The 19,497-nt window shown below is 33.3% G+C and overlaps 2 protein-coding genes and 1 long non-coding RNA gene across 10 annotated transcripts in view; 2 read left to right on the plus strand and 1 right to left on the minus strand.

Annotated features, from left to right (window-relative positions):
- The window catches only part of LOC123272603 (protein cueball), a 95,390-nt gene extending 87,553 nt beyond the window's left edge, over nucleotides 1-7,837 (minus strand). The window contains exon 1 of one of the 2 annotated variants that reach the window (XM_044739533.1): nucleotides 7,816-7,837. In XM_044739533.1, coding sequence (XP_044595468.1) covers nucleotides 7,816-7,822 — 7 coding nt within the window. In that variant the 5' untranslated portion in view covers nucleotides 7,823-7,837. Of the gene's footprint in view, nucleotides 1-3,735; nucleotides 3,923-7,815 lie in introns of those variants that run through there. The other variant, XM_044739518.1, reaches the window with a different exon arrangement.
- Nucleotides 4,453-6,447, plus strand: LOC123272642. Its single transcript, XM_044739572.1, has 2 exons — nucleotides 4,453-5,961; nucleotides 6,308-6,447. The coding sequence occupies exons 1-2, from the start codon at nucleotides 4,838-4,840 to the stop codon at nucleotides 6,309-6,311; spliced, it is 1,128 nt and encodes a 375-aa protein (XP_044595507.1). The 5' UTR covers nucleotides 4,453-4,837; the 3' UTR covers nucleotides 6,312-6,447.
- A 2,269-nt stretch (nucleotides 7,838-10,106) lies between the features above and the next one.
- LOC123267969 lies at nucleotides 10,107-13,965 on the plus strand. 7 transcript variants are annotated; one of them, XR_006510148.1, is made up of 5 exons: nucleotides 10,107-10,258; nucleotides 10,404-10,584; nucleotides 12,559-12,699; nucleotides 12,796-13,063; nucleotides 13,146-13,965. It is a non-coding gene; the product is annotated as an uncharacterized LOC123267969 (long non-coding RNA). The 7 variants fall into 7 exon arrangements; XR_006510150.1 differs by having other exon boundaries at nucleotides 10,107-10,253; XR_006510145.1 differs by having other exon boundaries at nucleotides 10,108-10,258; nucleotides 10,355-10,584.
- The last annotated feature ends 5,532 nt before the right edge of the window (nucleotides 13,966-19,497 follow it).

Raw genomic sequence — 19,497 nt, forward strand, 5'->3', positions numbered from 1 at the left:
TATATATGCATATATATACTAGCTGACCCGGCAAACGTTGTTTTGCCATATAAATAATTTCCTAGTAATTTCTAGTGTAGACAAAAAATAGCTTACTTATTGTAAGTATGTATGTATGTTAGAATGTGTATATTGTATGTATGTAAGAATGTGGTATATGCGTGAAATAAGCATGGAGCGCTGTGAACGATGAGGGAATATAAAAATAACAAAAGGCAAACATTATTTTTAAGTTATTATAATTTATTCCTTAAAATTATATATCATTAATTAAACAATTACGACAGTAACACTATTAAACAATATCAATCTCTTAATGCTATAGCGTGAACAATATTTTTTGTTAGTCCATCTTTAGCTAACACAAACAAACTGGATGGTTTACCCACTCGAGAGCATGCTACTCTCACATGCCACTATCGTTCAATGGTTCAGGTGGTGTTTCAATTTCAGGTAGTTGCACTTTTCCTGACGCGCAACACATCCCAGCTGGCTCATTTTTGAATTTCAGAGCATGACAATGCGGACATTCCTTGTCCATAGCACCAATTACCACTTGTGAATGAGCATAATATTCAATATCGGGCTCATACTGGAATGCTAGACGCAGGAATGAATCAGATGTAAATGCTCGATGTACCTATTGTCGTTTTTGGTCATTTGTTCTTCGTCTATTGACTGTGAAACGGCGTGATTGTCGTTGTTCTAATCTTCTGACTTCATTGCGTTCAGCTCGTGTATCTTCTGGCTCTTCTTGGTGCATTCTGACACGTGCATCAGTATTTTGTTGCTGGATTTGTTCTTCTGTTCTTTCGGATCTGCTATTTCGCAAGTTTCGAGCTTTACTTGTACTGCGGCTCAAATCAGCCCCTTTGCGTTTTCTTGGCATTGCTCACATTAGTTTTAATTTATGAAATTATAACAAAAATATAAGTTTTATGGAAAAATTTTTCAAACAAAAGTAAAAAATTAAATTTTATGAAAACATTGTCTCTTATAATTTTTTCATACAACCAATATTTCCATTGACATTTCAAAATAAAGATTCATAATGATTGATTTTTTGGAAATTATGAAAATCTTAATTGTTCAATTACATTTTTTTAATAAAATTAAATTAAAATTACATTTTTATAAGATCAACAACATTTTCGATATAAATAAAAAAAAGTATACTTACAACACAAAATCCGTTGTTATTGGAAGCTCGTGTCACGTGTTGAGTACTTTTGAGGTTATAAAATCACTTGATTAACTAATCGTGCAAAATACACTCAAAATTGATAATTTAATTATTATTGATAAAATAGGAATGATTAAAAGTTAATATGAGAGTTACACTGAGATAGCAAAATAATAATTGTCAACGTTACTACTACACTTGATGCATAAACAATAATGATGGCCGACAACTGTGTAGGGAGTGAGAAAGAAAGGAGACCGGCTTCGTTCTCATCCCTACTCCGTGCTGTTTACTGGGTCAGAAGTGACACCTGTAGACATCTGGCGGGGATAACTAATTAAATGACGATTGATCAGTTTTCGACCGGAGAGGAAAAATGATTAAATTACTAAAATGGCTATTAAAAAATAAGGGTTGATCGTAGAAGGGTGAAAATTGAGGATTGTATGTATTTTTGTATGTTGTATCATAAAAAAATAGAAATTAAAAATTTTGTCTAAAAAATAAAAAAAAAAATTTAGGGGTGGACTACCCCTAACATTTAGGGGGATGAAAATAGATGTTGGCCGATTCTCATAGATATCGGATAAGCACAAAAAATTTCATCAAAATCGGTCAAGCCGTTTCGGAGGAGTATGGCAACGAAAACTGTGACACGAGAATTTTATATATTAGAAGAAGAAGATATACACACACACACATACATACGTTTCAAACGGAAAAAAGTGTTGGTTGACAGGAATTGTTTTTAAGTATTTTGTTATTTTTTTCTGGTCTACTATCTTAAATGGATTTTTACAAGTGACAGGGTCAATCTCAATTAAATTATCTATCGAACGATGCGCAAATTAATTAGACTACGTGGATTACTAATCGTGTAATCAATTAAATAGTTGCAAAACTGAGGCAAAACAAATTTTTCGATCGTAAAGCATTCTATGCTGCTTCGCATCATGACTTGTGCAAAAAATCGAAGTTTTCGAAATCCTATCATCACTAATGGTTAAAAATTTTGTTTTATGATTTTGAACATTATATATATGGCATTCCATAGCGTCATCAAGCTAGCTTAATTCCATGCCAACCCTGAATAAAAAAAAAGTATTAAGACAAAGAAAAAAGTATTGGATCGACTAAAAAACCAATACTTTTCAATACTTTTTTCGTTGTCTCAATACTTTTTTTTAATCAGGGAAATTACAGTTAAAAAAATTTTTGTTTGATTTTTACTTATTTAAACAAATGCGAAAGTCCTGGTCCTATTTATAACCAACATATATAAAAAAAATGTTATTCTTCTTTGGTTACATTTCAGACTACTGTACCGATCAATTCTAAAAATCAATCATCTCTAACCTCAAAAAATTACATTAAAGGTTGCAAATTATTTGAGCTTGCAATTAACGGCAATTTTCAAAAGTAGTCTGCACAGTCAATCATCTTTTCGATTTTTTGTTATAATTTAAGACAATGGCTTTTATTGTAAGTTCAACGCAATGAACTTATAGGGACAATATGTATACATTTATTCGATTTCTTTACATAGTGATTCACCATATTTATTCGTTATTTATCAAATTTCAACAATTTTCAAATCCGTCATTTATTATTAAGGAATAAATTTCAATCATCTGGTATTTTACTTTACACTTAATTGACATTTAATTATAGTTTAAAGCTAAGCCGTGATAAATATATTTTTTGAAATTTCATCATTCTAATTTTTTTTTTAAATATTAAACGAACAATTATCAAGCTTTCGCAATAGCTAGTCATATGTTACTTTTTGGGGACTTCATTTCATTTGATTTTAAAATTTATTTAAGTCGTGATTAAAAAACAAAAATTTCTGAAATTACATATACTACGGCCTACCCTTAAATCTAAATTTTAGTTTCAATAAATTCTTATACGAAGTAGAAAATCTTGCATTTTCCAAAAAATTTTTCAGTATTAACGATTGAATTTGAAACAAATTATGATAAAAATGAAATAAATTATCAAAACAACTTTTCTATTAACAATTAAAATTTTTTCACATTTTCGGTGAGTTTATGTCTTTTCAAGTCCGTGATTTTTCTCAAACATTAAATACGAGCTAAATTTAGTAGTGTTTTAATGCAATTCATCTCCTTCGATAACCTTTAAAATAATTAATAATTTAATTAAATATAAATACATATTTTCCGGAAAAGTTATTAAAATTGAATGTAGAAATAAAGAAATTGAGTTTATGTAATGTACACTAATTATTTGACAATAATACTCTCGCATTCGCTTCTTTAGTATGTTAAACATTGATTTTTATCTAGTAAATAACAATTACATAATAAATAAATTGTAGATACTTGACGCATGAAAAATTTTGATTATTAGTGTAATTGAAGCTACTTGTTATTTTTAAAGATTATTAATCAACTGAGAATATGGAATTGCACTAACAAATAAGTATTTATTTTAAGTGGCGTACGTGACAAGTTGTATAACGTTGATGGTAGTCACGATACCGATAGCTGATTTACATATTTCTGATTTGTTATTAGAAAACTTACCCCATGATCTTGAGAGTATAATATTTAATGTCAATATAAAAATTATAAAGAATCTGATAACTTCTTGTTTATATAACAACATGATTTGATTGTTTTCATTTAGAAAATATTTTTTAAAATAACCTATGATGATAACACCACATGTTTCCCTTTCGACGCATGAACGCAGACTGACTATAAAGTATAAAGCTATAAAGCTGTTTGAACTGAACACCTGATGTGAAGAGGGAACGTAGTAACGTAGAATAGTTTAAGTAGATTTGAAATCATATATATTTTGTATTTAGATAAAATAAATTGTTTAAGCTGATTTAAAAATATAAGTTTTCTTTAATACTAATTAAATGAGTTATCAGATATTAAATTTTGGTCTATACTTGGACACAAATTATTTCTGCGTCAGATATATTGTAAGTAAACAATATGAAAAACGACAATAACCGAATGTTTATGTCAAAATTGGTATCTTATTTTTGAATTCACGATGAAGTCCTTTTAGTTATTATGTAGAGAATTGTGAATTCAAATCAAAATTATAGATTTTCTTTTTCTTTGGACTCCTGATATAAATAATAAAATTATATCAAAATTAATGTATTGAATATTTATGTAACATTTCCGATTCTAGTTATTTATTAATAATAATAGTGACACTTATTTAAAAGTTTTCAAATAACTATAGAAATAATGAAAATTAATAGGAACATTTAAGGGGTTACATGGGTTTCGTGGGTTCAAAAAATCGATTTTTTTTTTTGGCTCATTGATTTCTACAACATCTCAAGAATATTGTCCTGAATTTTCAAGTCGATCCGAATAATAGTTTTGGAGATACAACCTTAGGAAGGTGTGCGCTCCAAGTCAGGTATAGAAGGGTCAGCGCGCCTCAGGTATAGTGAGCAGCTGCTCGTCTATTGTTTGTCTGTCATTGTTGTATATTACTTTCACTTCCTAAGGAAAACTAGTTTGAAATATTTTATTTGGTGATTACTTCTTGAAGCACGAGGTTCATTTGAGGTTATCTCAAGTTTCTATCATATAATTTATTAAAAACGTGGTATTATTTGTGGTTATCTAGTGTCATTTATGAAGTTGATAAACAATGCATAAAATTTCAAGAAAACAGTTAACCGTTGGAGCTTGTAGAAAAGATAGACCGAGAAAAAGGAGACAGTCCTTTAATCCTAAAGATCCGGAAACTGATGATAGTTCCTTCACGAGCACCTCAGCAAAAAAATTAAAAGGTGATGATAAAGAGCACGTGCCAGAAGAGGATACACTCCAATATTCAATCATAGATTTTGCCTTGGTTTTCTCAACTCTCTCATCGTTTGTGCGGTGTTCTAACATTATTGACGATGAAGATAAAGATCAATTGTGTAATGGTAAAGTACAATTTAAGCAATGTTCGAAATTTGGTCTGGGATATAAAATCGTAGTAGAATGTGAACGATGTGATCCAAAATATATTTTATCTTGTCAAAAAATCGGAAGAATGTATGAACTAAATCGCCGGTTCATTTTTGTTATGAGAATATTGGGCTTAGGGCTCGCCGGATGCAAGAAATTCTGCGGTTTGATGGACATAAGCAGTTCATTTTTAAACCAGTCTACATACGATTTTTATATTGATAAAATACATGAGTGTATTGAGACAGTTACTCAGACTCTATTCTCATCTGCTGCTGAAGAAGAAAAACAATTTACAAATATTGAAAACGATTTACAAGATACGACAGATGTGAGTGTTTCCGGTGACGGTACCTGGAAGAAACATGAGTATACTCCATTACCAGATGAAGTTTTGATTGCTATGAAACCAATATATGATGATCTCAGTAAGGATGAGCTTCTTGAACGGTGTATTGGTGGTTTCACACAAAATAACAACGAGAGCTTCAACCAGTTGATCTGGAAAATTACTCCAAAAATACTTCCTGCTGGTTCAAAGATTGTTAATATTGCGGCATTGGTCGCTGCTTGTATCTTCAATGAAGGAACATCAGCTTTATTATTGATTATGCACGGTATGGATTTAAAATTAGGCCGAAACTCCCACGAATATGCCCGAATTTCGGATGAAAACCGTGTATGCGCAGCCGAAAAAAAATCTGCGAGCGAGACTCGCGAAGCCAGAATCCGTCATCGACAGGAGCAAAAGGATGCCCTGGACATTGCAACTGCTGCAGGATCTTTACTTTATGGCTCAGGAATCGACGATTCACTGTAAGTTACAAAAACATTTTTTCCACTTTTATTGTTACTCAAAACTTTAAACGCGTTTTTCTCGGAACCGTGTTTTCAATGTCGGTTGTCAAATGTTCTCAAAAACTACTCAACCGATCTTGATGAAATTTCACACAGGTGTTCGAGATACAATTTACTCGTGCTTGGACGAAGGATTTTTTCAATTACAACTATTTAAAAAACAAAATGTCAAGCAAATTTGACCGAAATTTTCATTTTTTGGAAAATGTCTGCCAAAATTCAATTTTTACTTTTTTTCTTTCCTTCGTTCAAGCACGAGTTTATGGTCTTAACTAAAAAACTTATTTTTGTTTTTTCATTTTAGATGATTTTGTCAGGAGTTATGCTGACAACGCAGACGCACCTTTTTTCCGAGGGGTCACCGGAAATGACGTCACAATGGAGGAGTTTTAATTTTTTTTTTTTTTGAAAATTTTAGAAATTATTCTTTAAATATGTATCTATAAGACAGAAAAAAATTTGAATTAAATAAATAATTTTTTACATAGAAAAAAAAATATTGAAAATAGGCCTTTTTTTACCCGACGAAACCCATGTAACCCCTTAAATCATAATTTCAAACGATTTGCTAATGTATTTCAGCTTCAAACAATTATTTTGGCTCTAAAAAATACTATTCAATATTAAACGACATACAATTTCCATTTCGCGCGTTGCAAGAAAAACAAAAATTATTCTTACACTTTAACTTCCTGCCATGAAAATAAATAATTTTAGAAAATCGATTTTTCATCAAATCTCGATATTTTGAGGTCATAAGAAGCTATGTTTTGACTACTTTTACCATGCTGTTCTGTAGTATATGTATATATGATTTTATAGAATAACTTATAAATTTCTTGTCGGATTGTGTTTTAGGAACAAGCCTATATTTTCTGTGCACTTAAGAACTGCGTCAAATGCCATCGAACGCATCAAAACCGGGCTGATTCGATCGGGAGATATTGCAACAAGCTAAAAGAGCATGTAACATCCCGAGTCAAAATTAAAAACATATTTTGAGCCTCTACAACCTACTCGAGAAGTTATAGGCTGAAATTATGGTTTTAGATTTTTTCGACTATGATGACGCGTATATCAGAACCGTAATTTCAGCATACAAGTGGTATTTTTGTCCGCTTTTACCAAAGTTAGGCCGAAATCACCGTTTTAGAACCATAAATTGAGCCTACTGAGCCGACATCTCTACCGTAAAAAAGATCCGAACAAAAACAGTTTAACTGTAAAAAATTGCGCCAAGTCCACGTTCATAGAACTCATCTCAATAACATTTGCACTTTACAAAAAAAATTAGGCTCGTTTCAATAATTTTCATTCTCTACAAAAAGATGTGAAATACAAAAAAATACCAAGAAACCGTCATAATGTTGAAAAAATTGAAATAAAATTTGTTAAAAATTAAAAAATTAAAAAAAAAAATTTTTATCGTACTTGGCGCGCGTCATTGAGTACCGCAAATTTTTTCGGAAGCATGTCAACTCAAGAAAAAACGATTTCGATTGTATATATATAATCATATTATATATTTATATAGATTTACATTAGTCAAGGATACTGAACTCATTTAAAACATTGCTTAGTGTATTAATTATCAGTTTTAGTGAAAAAACCCGTTTTTAAAATTTTTTTTAGATCTTTAGTGAAAACAACTGTCAATATGGTGGTGTGTTCAAGAAATCTGAAGTTATATAAAATTTTTGGATTCATTTTTTTTCAGCTTCGTCATTAATCTTTAATGAAGAACCTTATGCAATATTAAAGCTTGATATTGCTTCGTTTAATTGTAATTAACACATTTTGATTGGCACTCACACCGCATTTTCCCAATGTAGTCGGCCATATGTTTTATTTTTTAGTAAACACAATTCTCACAATGCAACCGACCCAACGTGTGCATGCGTATCGACTTGTATGTAGTTTGCATAACTGCGTATGGAATATCGATTTTACCTAACTTTTGTAAAACTTATTATGAAATAATATAGGTTCACTTACTTATAAATTTCTCAACATTAAAAAGATGTTCATTTATCCTGAAAAAATTTGGGGTACTCAATGACGCGCGCCAAGTACGATAAAAATTTTTTTTTTTAATTTTTTAATTTTTAACAAATTTTATTTCAATTTTTTCAACATTATGACGGTTTCTTGGTATTTTTTTGTATTTCACATCTTTTTGTAGAGAATGAAAATTATTGAAACGAGCCTAATTTTTTTTTGTAAAGTGCAAATGTTATTGAGATGAGTTCTATGAACGTGGACTTGGCGCAATTTTTTACAGTTAAACTGTTTTTGTTCGGATTTCATATCTTTTTGTTAAGTGTCATTTTTTGCTCGCCTCTACATTACACTTGTAACTTACAGACATAAGTGTGCTATGTTGTATCTAGTAAACCTTCTACCCTTGATTCTATGTACAGTGTATTTAAAAAAAGAACTTGAGAGGTGTCAAGAGACACCCGGATGGAACGAAGTTCCTTTAGATTAATTAGTGAAGGAATTGTAATAAAATTATCCATTGGAAACTTTACATTTCAGAAAAAAACGAGTGAGCCTCACAGGCATAAGGTCACAATAGAAATGAAACTTTTTTAATCGTTAAGTTGGTCTATATTATATGTATATTTATAATATAACATCTCATGTTTTGAAAAACACAAGAAAATAATTTTATCAACTACCCGGTATTTGAAAAATAAAACACAAAAGTTTGAAAAATCCAAAAATGCACGCCTGATAACGCTAATTCATTAAAAAAATTGTGTAATTGATTAAAAAAAAATTAGGAATACGGTTGACCCTGAAGGCCATCCCTGCAACTTCCCGCCAATTCTATACCTAAACGCTTGAAATTGCACTTATGACGTTTTAGAGCTCTTCAAGCTCATAAATACAATTTGTATATTATTTTGAGCTCTCCGAGCTCAAAAAAATAACTTTTGTATGCTTTTGAGCTCTTCGAGCTCAAAAGTTTGATAAAACACTATTTTTTTAATTTTCAAATCGCAATGACTTTTGAATGAATGAACCGATTTTTACGCGGTTGGTGGCATTTGACGCAGTTTTTTAAGCTTTATAAAAAATGTTTGAGTTTATATTGACAGAGTGGAAAAATTCGGAGTAATTCCGAAAAAACGCTTTTTTCGGTTTTCTTTCGTCAAAGATAACTCACGAACGAATTAACCGATTTTGACCGGACTGGCGGCGATCGATGTGATTTTTTGATCTTAAGAGCTGATTAGTTTTTGAAATTGATCGGTAAAGCCGTTTAAAAGTTATTCCAAAAAAACCACTTTTGAAAAAATTTTTTTTTGTAGTTTTTTTGCGATTTCTCAAAATCTACCGGTCCGAATCGATCTAAAGTGTATTGGAAATCTAATTTTGGTCAAGCCCTTTCGAATGGCACCAACCGCGATAAAATCGGTCGAGCTGTTCAAAAGTTGCGAGAGGTTTCAATACATCCACACACACACACACACACACACACACACACACACACACACACACACACACCATCGCGGGAATAGTCAGGGAAGCTTCCTATGGACCTCGAAACGTCGAGATTCGATGAAAACTCTATTTTCGTAAAATAGGGTGAAAACAATAACTTCCCGATTTTTGAAAATCTTCGATTTTCTTAGCGGGAAGTTAAAAATGATAATTAAAGGAATTATTGATTTAAATTAAATAATCTGGAGCTCAATAACATAATAATAATACTAATAATAGTAATAAATATCATCATTACTATTATGTTTATCATCAATTCAGTGTGACCATTGAAATTATTTTCAATATCATCTTTATTATTATTATTTTTTTTATTATTTAGTGTCATTATCATATTGATGTTACTAAAGATCACAATTCGTAAACTTATAATATTCGTATTATGTAAGGAATATCATCGTTTCAAACTTCGCTCAATTAACAAGTAGTGCCACCTACAGGCAACAATCATCAAGACGTTTGTAGTATCTGTACATTGCTCGAACAGAATTACTCAGATCTTGATCAGCTGACTCCCGAAGAAAGCTAAATCAAACAATTCTAGCTCTTTTAAGTATTGACTCTAGGGGTGCGTTCCACTAAGCGTTCACAACGCTCACGCTCACGACCGCTGATTTCCCCATTCCACTTGATTGTGAATGTTACTGTCGTTAACTCAAGTGGAATGGATTATGGAGCGTTTCGGGCGTTCATGTAAATATTACAAATGGCAAGTTTGAAAATAGTAGAAGTTTAAGGAGGTTAGGTAATTCTAAACAATAAGTTTTAATATTCGTGACTTAAATTTATTTATGTTAAAAGTGAAGAATAATTGAATATTTTATAAATAATTTTGGTGAAGTTATCAAACAACTTAAGTTTAAATATAATCGAAATGGCTTTGACGGCAGTTGGATATTTGCTGATGCATCGCAATAAAGCTCCAGAAACTAGTTCATCTAGCTCAGATGAAGAATGGGATGCAATTATAAAAAATTATAATCGTGAAAACCGACAACTTAGGCCACGTATTATTGACTATGAAAATGTAATTTTTCGCTATTCGGATAAAGAATTTAAAAGTAATTTCAGGTACATAATTTGTAACGGGTAATTTTTGATGTGTTTAAAAAAAAATAACGAAACAATGCTGCGACACAAACGCCCCCTTGCTCGAATCTGAAGCTCGCCGAATTCCAGGGTCAAAAGGGGGTTGTTATCAAAACGACAATAAACGTCAAAACAAAACTCAATTAACTGTAAATAAACTATAAATAACTAAGTCTAAATAAATAAATTCAAAATGTCAAAACAGGTTATGATAAAGTCAAAATAAAGAATTTATTTATCAAAATCAATTAAATAAATAAATGAACAAGATTACAAGTAAACAAAGAAACACACGTGGTACAATTTTAGGTTATATCAAAACCCCAAAACTAAATCAACCAAACAACACAATAATATTACGTCGGTAAACGCACGCGTACCTTCCGTCGGTAATCAAAACTGGTCTTTACAAAACAAAATCCTCTCACACATACTCTCACTCGTCGTGAGCGTCAAAATCGCGAACTAAACTTCAAAAACTGGTTCCCCGCTTCCCCAGGAGACTAGCCGTCACCCCTGGGCCTAAACCTCTACCCCGAGAGCGAATGGAGAGTGTCCTCTTCGCCCCCACCTACACGGCGTATGATCACCTACTGGAGTTTGACAGAAGGTCAAAAGTCCAGGGAAGTCAAATCTTGTTAAGAGTGCAAAGGTACTTACCAATGTTCTAGACGAAACCAAGGTAATGTCCCTCCAGGTGTTATTTGTTGGAAGAGTATTCACCACAAATAACCACTCTGTCACAAGACTTGCTTTTCCCGAGCCAAATTTTGGCGTTTATCATTTTTTGCCTAACTCTCTTGTAACGAAAAGAAAGAGTCATTTTAGACACCTGTCCGGTGTTCTCGAACTAGCATTCAAAAATAATTATTTATTATTTTAATCGCAATTTCCTTCATTTTCTATCCATTCGTCTCGCCAAATTCTAAGTTTTTATTTTTGAAACTCAAATCTTTATTATTTTAATCGCAATTTTCTTCATTCTCTATCCATTCGTTTCGTCAAATTCACAATTCTTTATTATTTTAATCGCAATTTTCTTCATTATATATCCATTCGTTGATTTTTCCATACTAAATTGTCCTCGGGACTTATAAAATTTTTGCTTACCTAATTTATTTCGTACAAAAATAATAATCGTCATTTCTTTCATTATATATCCATTCGTTGAATTTCCATACTAAATTGTCCTCGGGACTTAAAATAATTTTGCCAGTCTTTTAATTTCTTTTACAATTTAATCATACCTTCGGTAACAATAATATAAAATTTTTAAAAAAATACAAAAATTAAATAATTAATCGCCGTACTAATAACAATAATTGTTTCTATTAATTTTTAAGTAATATAAAAAAAAATAAACTAAAATACTCAGATACAAAAAGTAAAATCTGGGTCATAATTATAATTACAACTCTGTCTTTTCTTCTTTTTGTTTTTAAACAACTAATAATCACTAACTTGTAATTTAATATAAGAAACGAAATAACTCAATAGTTCAAATAATATTTGGAACTCAGAAAACCGTAATAATAATAATAATAATACCTATCCGAACAAAAACATAACTATAAACGTTTATTTTAAACGATAAACAACATTAAATTAAATCAAAACGAGGATTGGACCATCGAGTAGGCAGCCGCTGTTGCTCCCCTCCTCGTTCCGCCTTCCCGCCATACTCCTCAGCTGTCCCTGTTCCTAAATTTTGGTCATAAATTTTCTATCTCATCAGACTGTACATTCTAAAATATTGTTTAATTGCAGGCGTAGATTATACTCTAAAGTTATTTTACTCTTTAATTTACTTCATTATGTCTAAGTAATTATTTCATTGATGGAATAAGATTGAATGAAGAAATAAGTTAAGAAACTAAAAATAAATTATGAATGACAAGAACATTTAGAGATTGAACATACAAGGAGTCTAATGTAATTTTTAATTTATTTTTTTAGAATTTCAAGGAACACATTCAATTATTTACATGATATAATAGAAGAAAATTTAGTTCGACATGTCCCTGGGTGCCCTACAATTCCATCTCATCATCAATTGATGATAGCCCTTTGGAAAATGGCAACAATGGATTCATATAGGTCTCTTTTATAAAAAAATAAACTATTTTGGATGTATTTATACTATAATTGAAAAGTATGAAATACAACTATAATTTTTTTTTATCTTTATTATAGATCAGTTTGTGACAGATTCAACGTAGGATGAGCCACTGCTGTGAGAGCTGTACGTCGAGTTTGCCACGCTTTATTTATAAAATCCTCAAGATTTATACAATGGCCTACGGGGGATCGTGCTATAGAAGTGATGCATGGATTTGAAAGAGCGAGTGGCTTTCCAAAAGTAATAGGGGCGATTGATGGTACTCATATTCGTATTAATGGTCCAAAACAAAATCATGCAGATTATATTAATCGGAAAGGATTTCATTCTATTCAGTTACAGGTATTTAGCGACTGTTATTTTAAAGCACACTACTAACTTTAGTATTGAAAATTGATTTACATATAGTTAAAATATTCTACAGATCGTATGTGATCACAAGACTCTGATAACTCATTGTTATGCTCGACATCCTGGGCCTGTTCATGATCAAAGAGTTTTCCGTTTATCAGAAGTTGCAGATTACGTAAATGATGATGATAAATTCTTAGAAAATTGCCATATTCTAGGCGATGCTGCGTATAAATTCCTCAACACTTACTTACTCCGTATCGAGATAATGGACATTTAACTGAAAAACAAAGAAACTATAATTATCGTCATTCAGCTGCACGAGTGACTGTTGAACGATGTATTGGATTATTAAAAGGACGCATGAGGAGCTTATTACATTGTCTACCAATGACAAGAGTCGATTTAATGGCAGAGAACATCATTGCATGCTGTGTCGTCCACAATATCTGCATTTTACAAGGAGATGAGTTAAATGTAATCACTATCCCTGAACATAATCAAGAAAACGTAGAAAATAATGGAAACTATTCACGTGAAGTCAGGAGAACTGCAGGAGTTATTAAAAGAGATGCTATTATGAATTCCTTGTAAAACTGGTAGAAAACTCATCATAAATCCTGTTAGGAGTAATCACAATAGTTTTATAGGACCGAAAATTATCAAAGTCGTATGATCATTGGATTTTTGAACATTTGAGTGAAAATAATAATTTGATGTAAATTGTATGAACTACAATTTTTCGAAAAATTTTTTAATATTTTATGTAGGATCAAATGGTTATGAAATTGTATATATTTTTGAATTATGTAATAGTAATTGTGAGAACTCCTAAACTTTTTTGTTTATAAATTTATTAAATATTGATTTATATTATAAAATGTATTTTAAAATATTTGGACTACAAAGTCTTGTCTTTTTAATAAAATTTGTTTCTGTTACTTCAATAATATAAAAGTAATTATAATAAAAGTAATTTTCATGCTTACAAACTAATTTTTTTTAATTTAACATTTAAATGCTTATTTCTTGGCTAATTTTTCTAAAACTTGAAGAAATTTCTCATCCATTTCATTCGCTCTAAGTGTCTTTTTTTTTTATTTTCTTCATGTTCCTCTTTTTGATGCAATCTTTTTCCCAGTAAAGATGCTATCGACGCCTTACTTGTTTCTAAAATGAAATTGAATTACACATAATCAACCTACTTAGTGAACATCCGCTATCAGATCCCGCTGTACTATCATTATTTTCTTATTTCAACGACAGACCAGTAGAAGATGCAACTGCAACTGGATTGCACCATGCTTTTTTGCCAAAAATTTCATCCATAATCTACCAAAAGTATATTATAAAAATGAATAATTATATAAAATATATTTCATGAATAAGAAAATTGTTTATTGGTTTTATAAAATATTCAAGTAAATGTAAAATTTATGAAAATATTGAGTAATTTGTACTAACATCGTAAAACTGCTATGTCTTTCTAGTATTTCCTGACTTATTGTTATGATCCTTAGTAGATTTATATGTTTTTTTTAGGCTTCGTATTTTAGAATGACATTGCGGTCCCGTCACATCGTATCCTTTTTTTTCATATCTTGGGATATTTTATTCCATACTTGTTTTTGAGAAATTTTTCCACTGTTCAGAGTTCCTTCCATAGACCTATATAATTCCAATAATAATAATACGCAGGGTGAGTTCCACCTGTATACTGAAGTTTCTACTGTGCAAAAAAAAAATAAATATAATTAAAATTCTCGCATAATATATATGAAATAAAATGATAATAGAATTTCAGATGTTCATTAAACCTTCAAATTCTGGAGTTTCAGAGTTGAGATCGGTTGGATTATCACTATCAAGTCGTTCTTCTTCAATAAAACTCTCTGAAGTCTTTTCATCGTATAATTCACTAGATTCTTGATCAACTTCAACAGATGCGGAAGCTTCAGAATTTTGATTAATAATTTTTCTTAACAGCTCAGTTGCAAAAAATACATCTACAAATAAAATAAATTTACCAAATATATATATATATATATATATATATATATATATATATATATATATATATATATATATATATATATATTATTAATGATAATAAATATCGTTTACTTATTGAGTTAGGTTATGCTATCCATTATTCAGGAAAAATGTATAAATAGCTGTTGAATATAAACTAAAATCAATTGTATTAAACTTATATTGCATAATTATATTTACCTCTTTCTGCACGAGCAGCTTCAGCTTCAGAAACGATAGCTTCTACTACAATTTTTCTTTCAGAATCATATAATGTTATTTTTCTTGTCGCCATCTTTAAGATTTGAATATCATATTTCAAAAACAATTTCAAAAATTGCGCCGAATTATTCTCAACGTTCACTTTGACCGACCTCTTTAGATGGGTCGTTGTGAGCCTTGCGTGAGCATTAGTCATGACGTCATGAGTGACGTTTTCGCCGTGACCACAACGACCGCGGTCGGTATGTGGAATGGCTAAAGGAGAATTTTGATCGTCGTGAGCGTTTAGTGGAACGCACCCTTAGGTAATAAATGCAATTGAATTAAAAGAAAATATATTTAGAAAAATACATATGGAAAGTTATTTAATAATTAATTCTAGGGATTTTATATTAAAAAAAAATTTTAACATTATTTGTTATTAAAAAAATTTTCAATTCAAAGTTTGTATTTTTTCCGCAGAAATTGAATGTTTATAAAGTTTCAATATAAATCAATTAAAGTATCACTTATCGTACAATATCTAGCAGCATCAATAAAATTTTATATAAATAAGCCGCAAATACTCTTTGGCTTAGATTAACAAACTAAATTATCAATTGAAACTTTAATTTTACATGAATTTTTACATTTTTTTGTAATTGAGATAATTATAAATTCAAATCTAATCCTCAATACTCAATAATTTAAAAATGATAATAATAATAATAATAATAATAATAAATATCGTTGCTATTATATTTATCAATTTATTATTAACATTATAATTATTTCCATTTTTTAACTATTATTATTATTATTATTATTATTATGTTATTAAATGCTCAGGGGGGTTGTCTCCGAAGTCCGACTCTCCGAGGGCCCAGCCTGAGCTCCATCCATTACTGCTGGACCACTCCGCACAACAAGGCGGTTAGCGGCCACAGCAGGCCAAAGTCATTTCCCTAAGTAGACGGAGAGAACCTAATATTACAGCCTTCTGCATCCTGACAGCCAAGAACTCAGATTTTGACGTGCAAGCTGGAACTTTGGCAAGTGAGGATACAAAAGACTGTTTCATCCCTCCAAGGACGCCAACGATTAGGACGACTAGTTTGACACGGTAACGTGGGTAAAGTTTGCCAATTTCAAATAGGAGATCCTGATATATTTTTCTTTTGTGCTCTTCTTTGGCTGAGATGTTGTGTTCAGCCGGGGCCGAGAACTCAATGACATGAATGTCACGAGTGGCCTTGTCGAAGAGCACAATATCAGGTTTGTTGTGATCGATCCGCCGGGTTGTTGCAAATGGCATGTTCCAGTAAATTTTGCAACTGTCATTCTCAACAACCTGGGGAATATCTCCTGGTAGATAAGGCAGCACTGGTGTCATATCAATACGATAGTAATGACGAAGATAGTAGTACAGTACTCTCAGGGCAGCGTTGTGACGCTGGATATATGCACCTCTCGCCAGCACAGGACATGCCGACAAAAAGTGTATGAGCGTCTCCGGGTGTTGTTTACACATCCTACATGACGTGTTCAGAAGCTGCACCTGGAGCACCTTGCTACGGTATTCTAGAGTGTTAATGACACCATCTTGGCAGGCAAATATGAACCCTTCAGTCTCGGACATCAGGCCAGCTGACTTTAAGAAGGAAAAGGTCAGCTGGGTGGACAAGCCATGATCACGCACGTGTTTGAAGTACACGCTGTGCATGGACTTGTCCATCAGTTCGCCTAGGAGTTGTTTTTCCTCGGCGTTCCTGATGACGCTCTTAAATTCTTCCTTTCGGAGTTCCATAAGAGCGTTTATCTCTCCAAGACCAAGGGTTCTTGCTGCATATATAGCTGCCTTATACAAGAACGACCCCTTATGCGCATTTTCATGTTTATGTACGATTTGCATAAGGAAGTCATCCTCGTCTGCAGTGAAATTGACAACCTCGAATGTTAAGCCCAGGACCAAACGATCATGCAGCCGCTCCAAACTCTGCAGACCTCTCCCACCGATGGACCGGGAGAGGTATAATCTGGCGACTGATGAATTGGGGTGCATGCTCCGATTCATATTGATAACCTTACGGGTTTTGATGTCGAGATCTCGTAAATCCTTTCGGGCCCATTTCAGGACACCGAAAGAGTATAGTAAGACTGGGACAGCGAGCATGTTAGTGGCGGAGACTTTATTTTTGCCGGAAAGTTCGGAGGACCAAATTTTCCGGAGTCTCCTAACATACTCACTACGGAGAGTTGCTCGGACTTCAGAGACCGCATGCATGCGGTGCTCTTCCATTCCTAGGTATCTATACAACTCTCCGGCGCCTAATTGTCTTAAGATGCTCCCATCTACTAACTCAACATCATCACCCGTATCAGAGCACTTACCCCTCGCCAGATGTATGACCGCACACTTGTCTAACCCAAAAGACATTCCGACATCTCGTGTGTACTCTGCTACGATGTTCAGGGCTGCCTGTAGATGATCTTCATTAGCACTATATAGCTTCAGATCATCCATGTAAAGCAGATGGGTGATCGAGTATTTTCGATCACCCGGAGGCCCCACAAAGTACCCATGGGTTTTACGGAGAGCAACAGATATAGGCAGCAGTGAGATGCAAAACAGCAATGGGCTCAAGGAATCGCCTTGGAAGACCCCTCGTTTGTACTCTACAACTCCGGTTACGTGCAGTGCGTTTCCATTTCCTATATGGAAACGCGTTCGCCAGAGCTGCATTGTACGCCGAATGCATTCCACCGTTTCGGGATTGACCCCCAGGCATTCGAGGAGGTATAAAATCAACTCATGAGGAGTTGAGTCAAATGCCTTGCGATAGTCAATCCAGGCCATTGACAGGTTGCGTTGATAGTAGATCGCATCTTGTATGACACATCGATCAACTATCAGGTTCTCTTTGCAACCTGACAGGCCTCTTTTGTTGCCACGCTGTTCATATATCTGTTGCCATATAGGTCCTATCTCCTGCAAGATACGGTTATTCAAAATTTTTGTAAAAATTTTATAAACCGCATTCAGGCAGGTGATAGGCCTGTAATTTTTTGGGTCAGACAAGTCACCTTTTTTGGGTATCAGTACGGTTCGCCCTTCTACGAGCCAGTCTGGAATCGGTTCGTCAGCTCTGATGTAGGATGTAAATATACGGGCCAAATGGAGGTGGGTAGAAGTAAACTTCTTCCACCAGAAGACATTAATGCCATCTGGTCCCGGGGCAGCCCAATTTCTGCTGCCATCTAGAGCTAAACGAACTTCATTTACACTGACTGCAGGGCTCTCTTCATCAGCATTCTGTCGACGGTGTTTCCGACAAAATGCTTTGAAGTCATGCAGAGCTGGAGTGTTGGCGTTTACGTTTGGTTGATCTCCATACAACTCAGTCCAAAAGGCTTCCACCCGCTCAGGTGCTGGATAATTCCCGGTAACAACAGTCTTTGGTGTCAGAAAGCGTGAAGGGCTAGATCGAAACAACGAATTGTCGACCAGCCGTTTCAGCCTTTTCTCTAGTGACTTTTTGGCAGTCACTAGAGCTCGCAATTTATTAAGCGACTCTTCTTTGATGACAAGAAGAGTACTTTTATTCAATGTGTGATGACGCCACCGAAGTTCAGCAGTAATGCGACGTACTCGGGGCGTGTATGCTCATTGGGTTGTTTCGAACTCAATCACACATTGGATGCGAGAGACATGTTTCCGGGATCTGTCAATTTTGTCGCCAAGTTGTGCGATGCGCTGTCTCAACCTTGCCTCGATTGAGAGACGATGTCTCTCTCTCGGAAAAGCCGAAACTGCTGCACCATACACAACCTGGTTCACAGCGAGCAGAGTGGAATCCTCCTGGATCTGTGTAAGGAGATCTTCATTGACCTTGTCAAGTTGTTGTTGGGAGTAAGTTATCTTTTTAGATATACTTACTTGCCGTCCTATAAAGGGATTGTTGTTATCCAAGGAGGAACGGCGTCGCTCTTGGTGTAATTGCGCCGGAAAGGAAAGTCTATTAGACTGCCTTCTATCCGACACAAGCGATCGTCTGTTACGCCGGAGATGAGCGGCATAGTTACGCAGGTGTTTCGGCGTAAAATGTGCTAGCTCCGGATGCATGTCACTCCAAAGAGTGTGCATCCGGGCTATGTAACCGATCATCCCCGGATCGCTGCGCTGGTAACACGCC

This window comes from Cotesia glomerata, linkage group LG1 (genome assembly GCF_020080835.1).
Source record: "Cotesia glomerata isolate CgM1 linkage group LG1, MPM_Cglom_v2.3, whole genome shotgun sequence".
In the NCBI taxonomy this organism is placed as follows: Eukaryota; Metazoa; Arthropoda; class Insecta; order Hymenoptera; family Braconidae; genus Cotesia; species Cotesia glomerata.

What these genes read in the sequence shown, in the direction of transcription:
- LOC123272642 (XM_044739572.1), top strand. Translation starts at nt 4,838, where the DNA reads ATGCATAAAATTTCAAGAAAACAGTTAACCGTTGGAGCTTGTAGAAAA.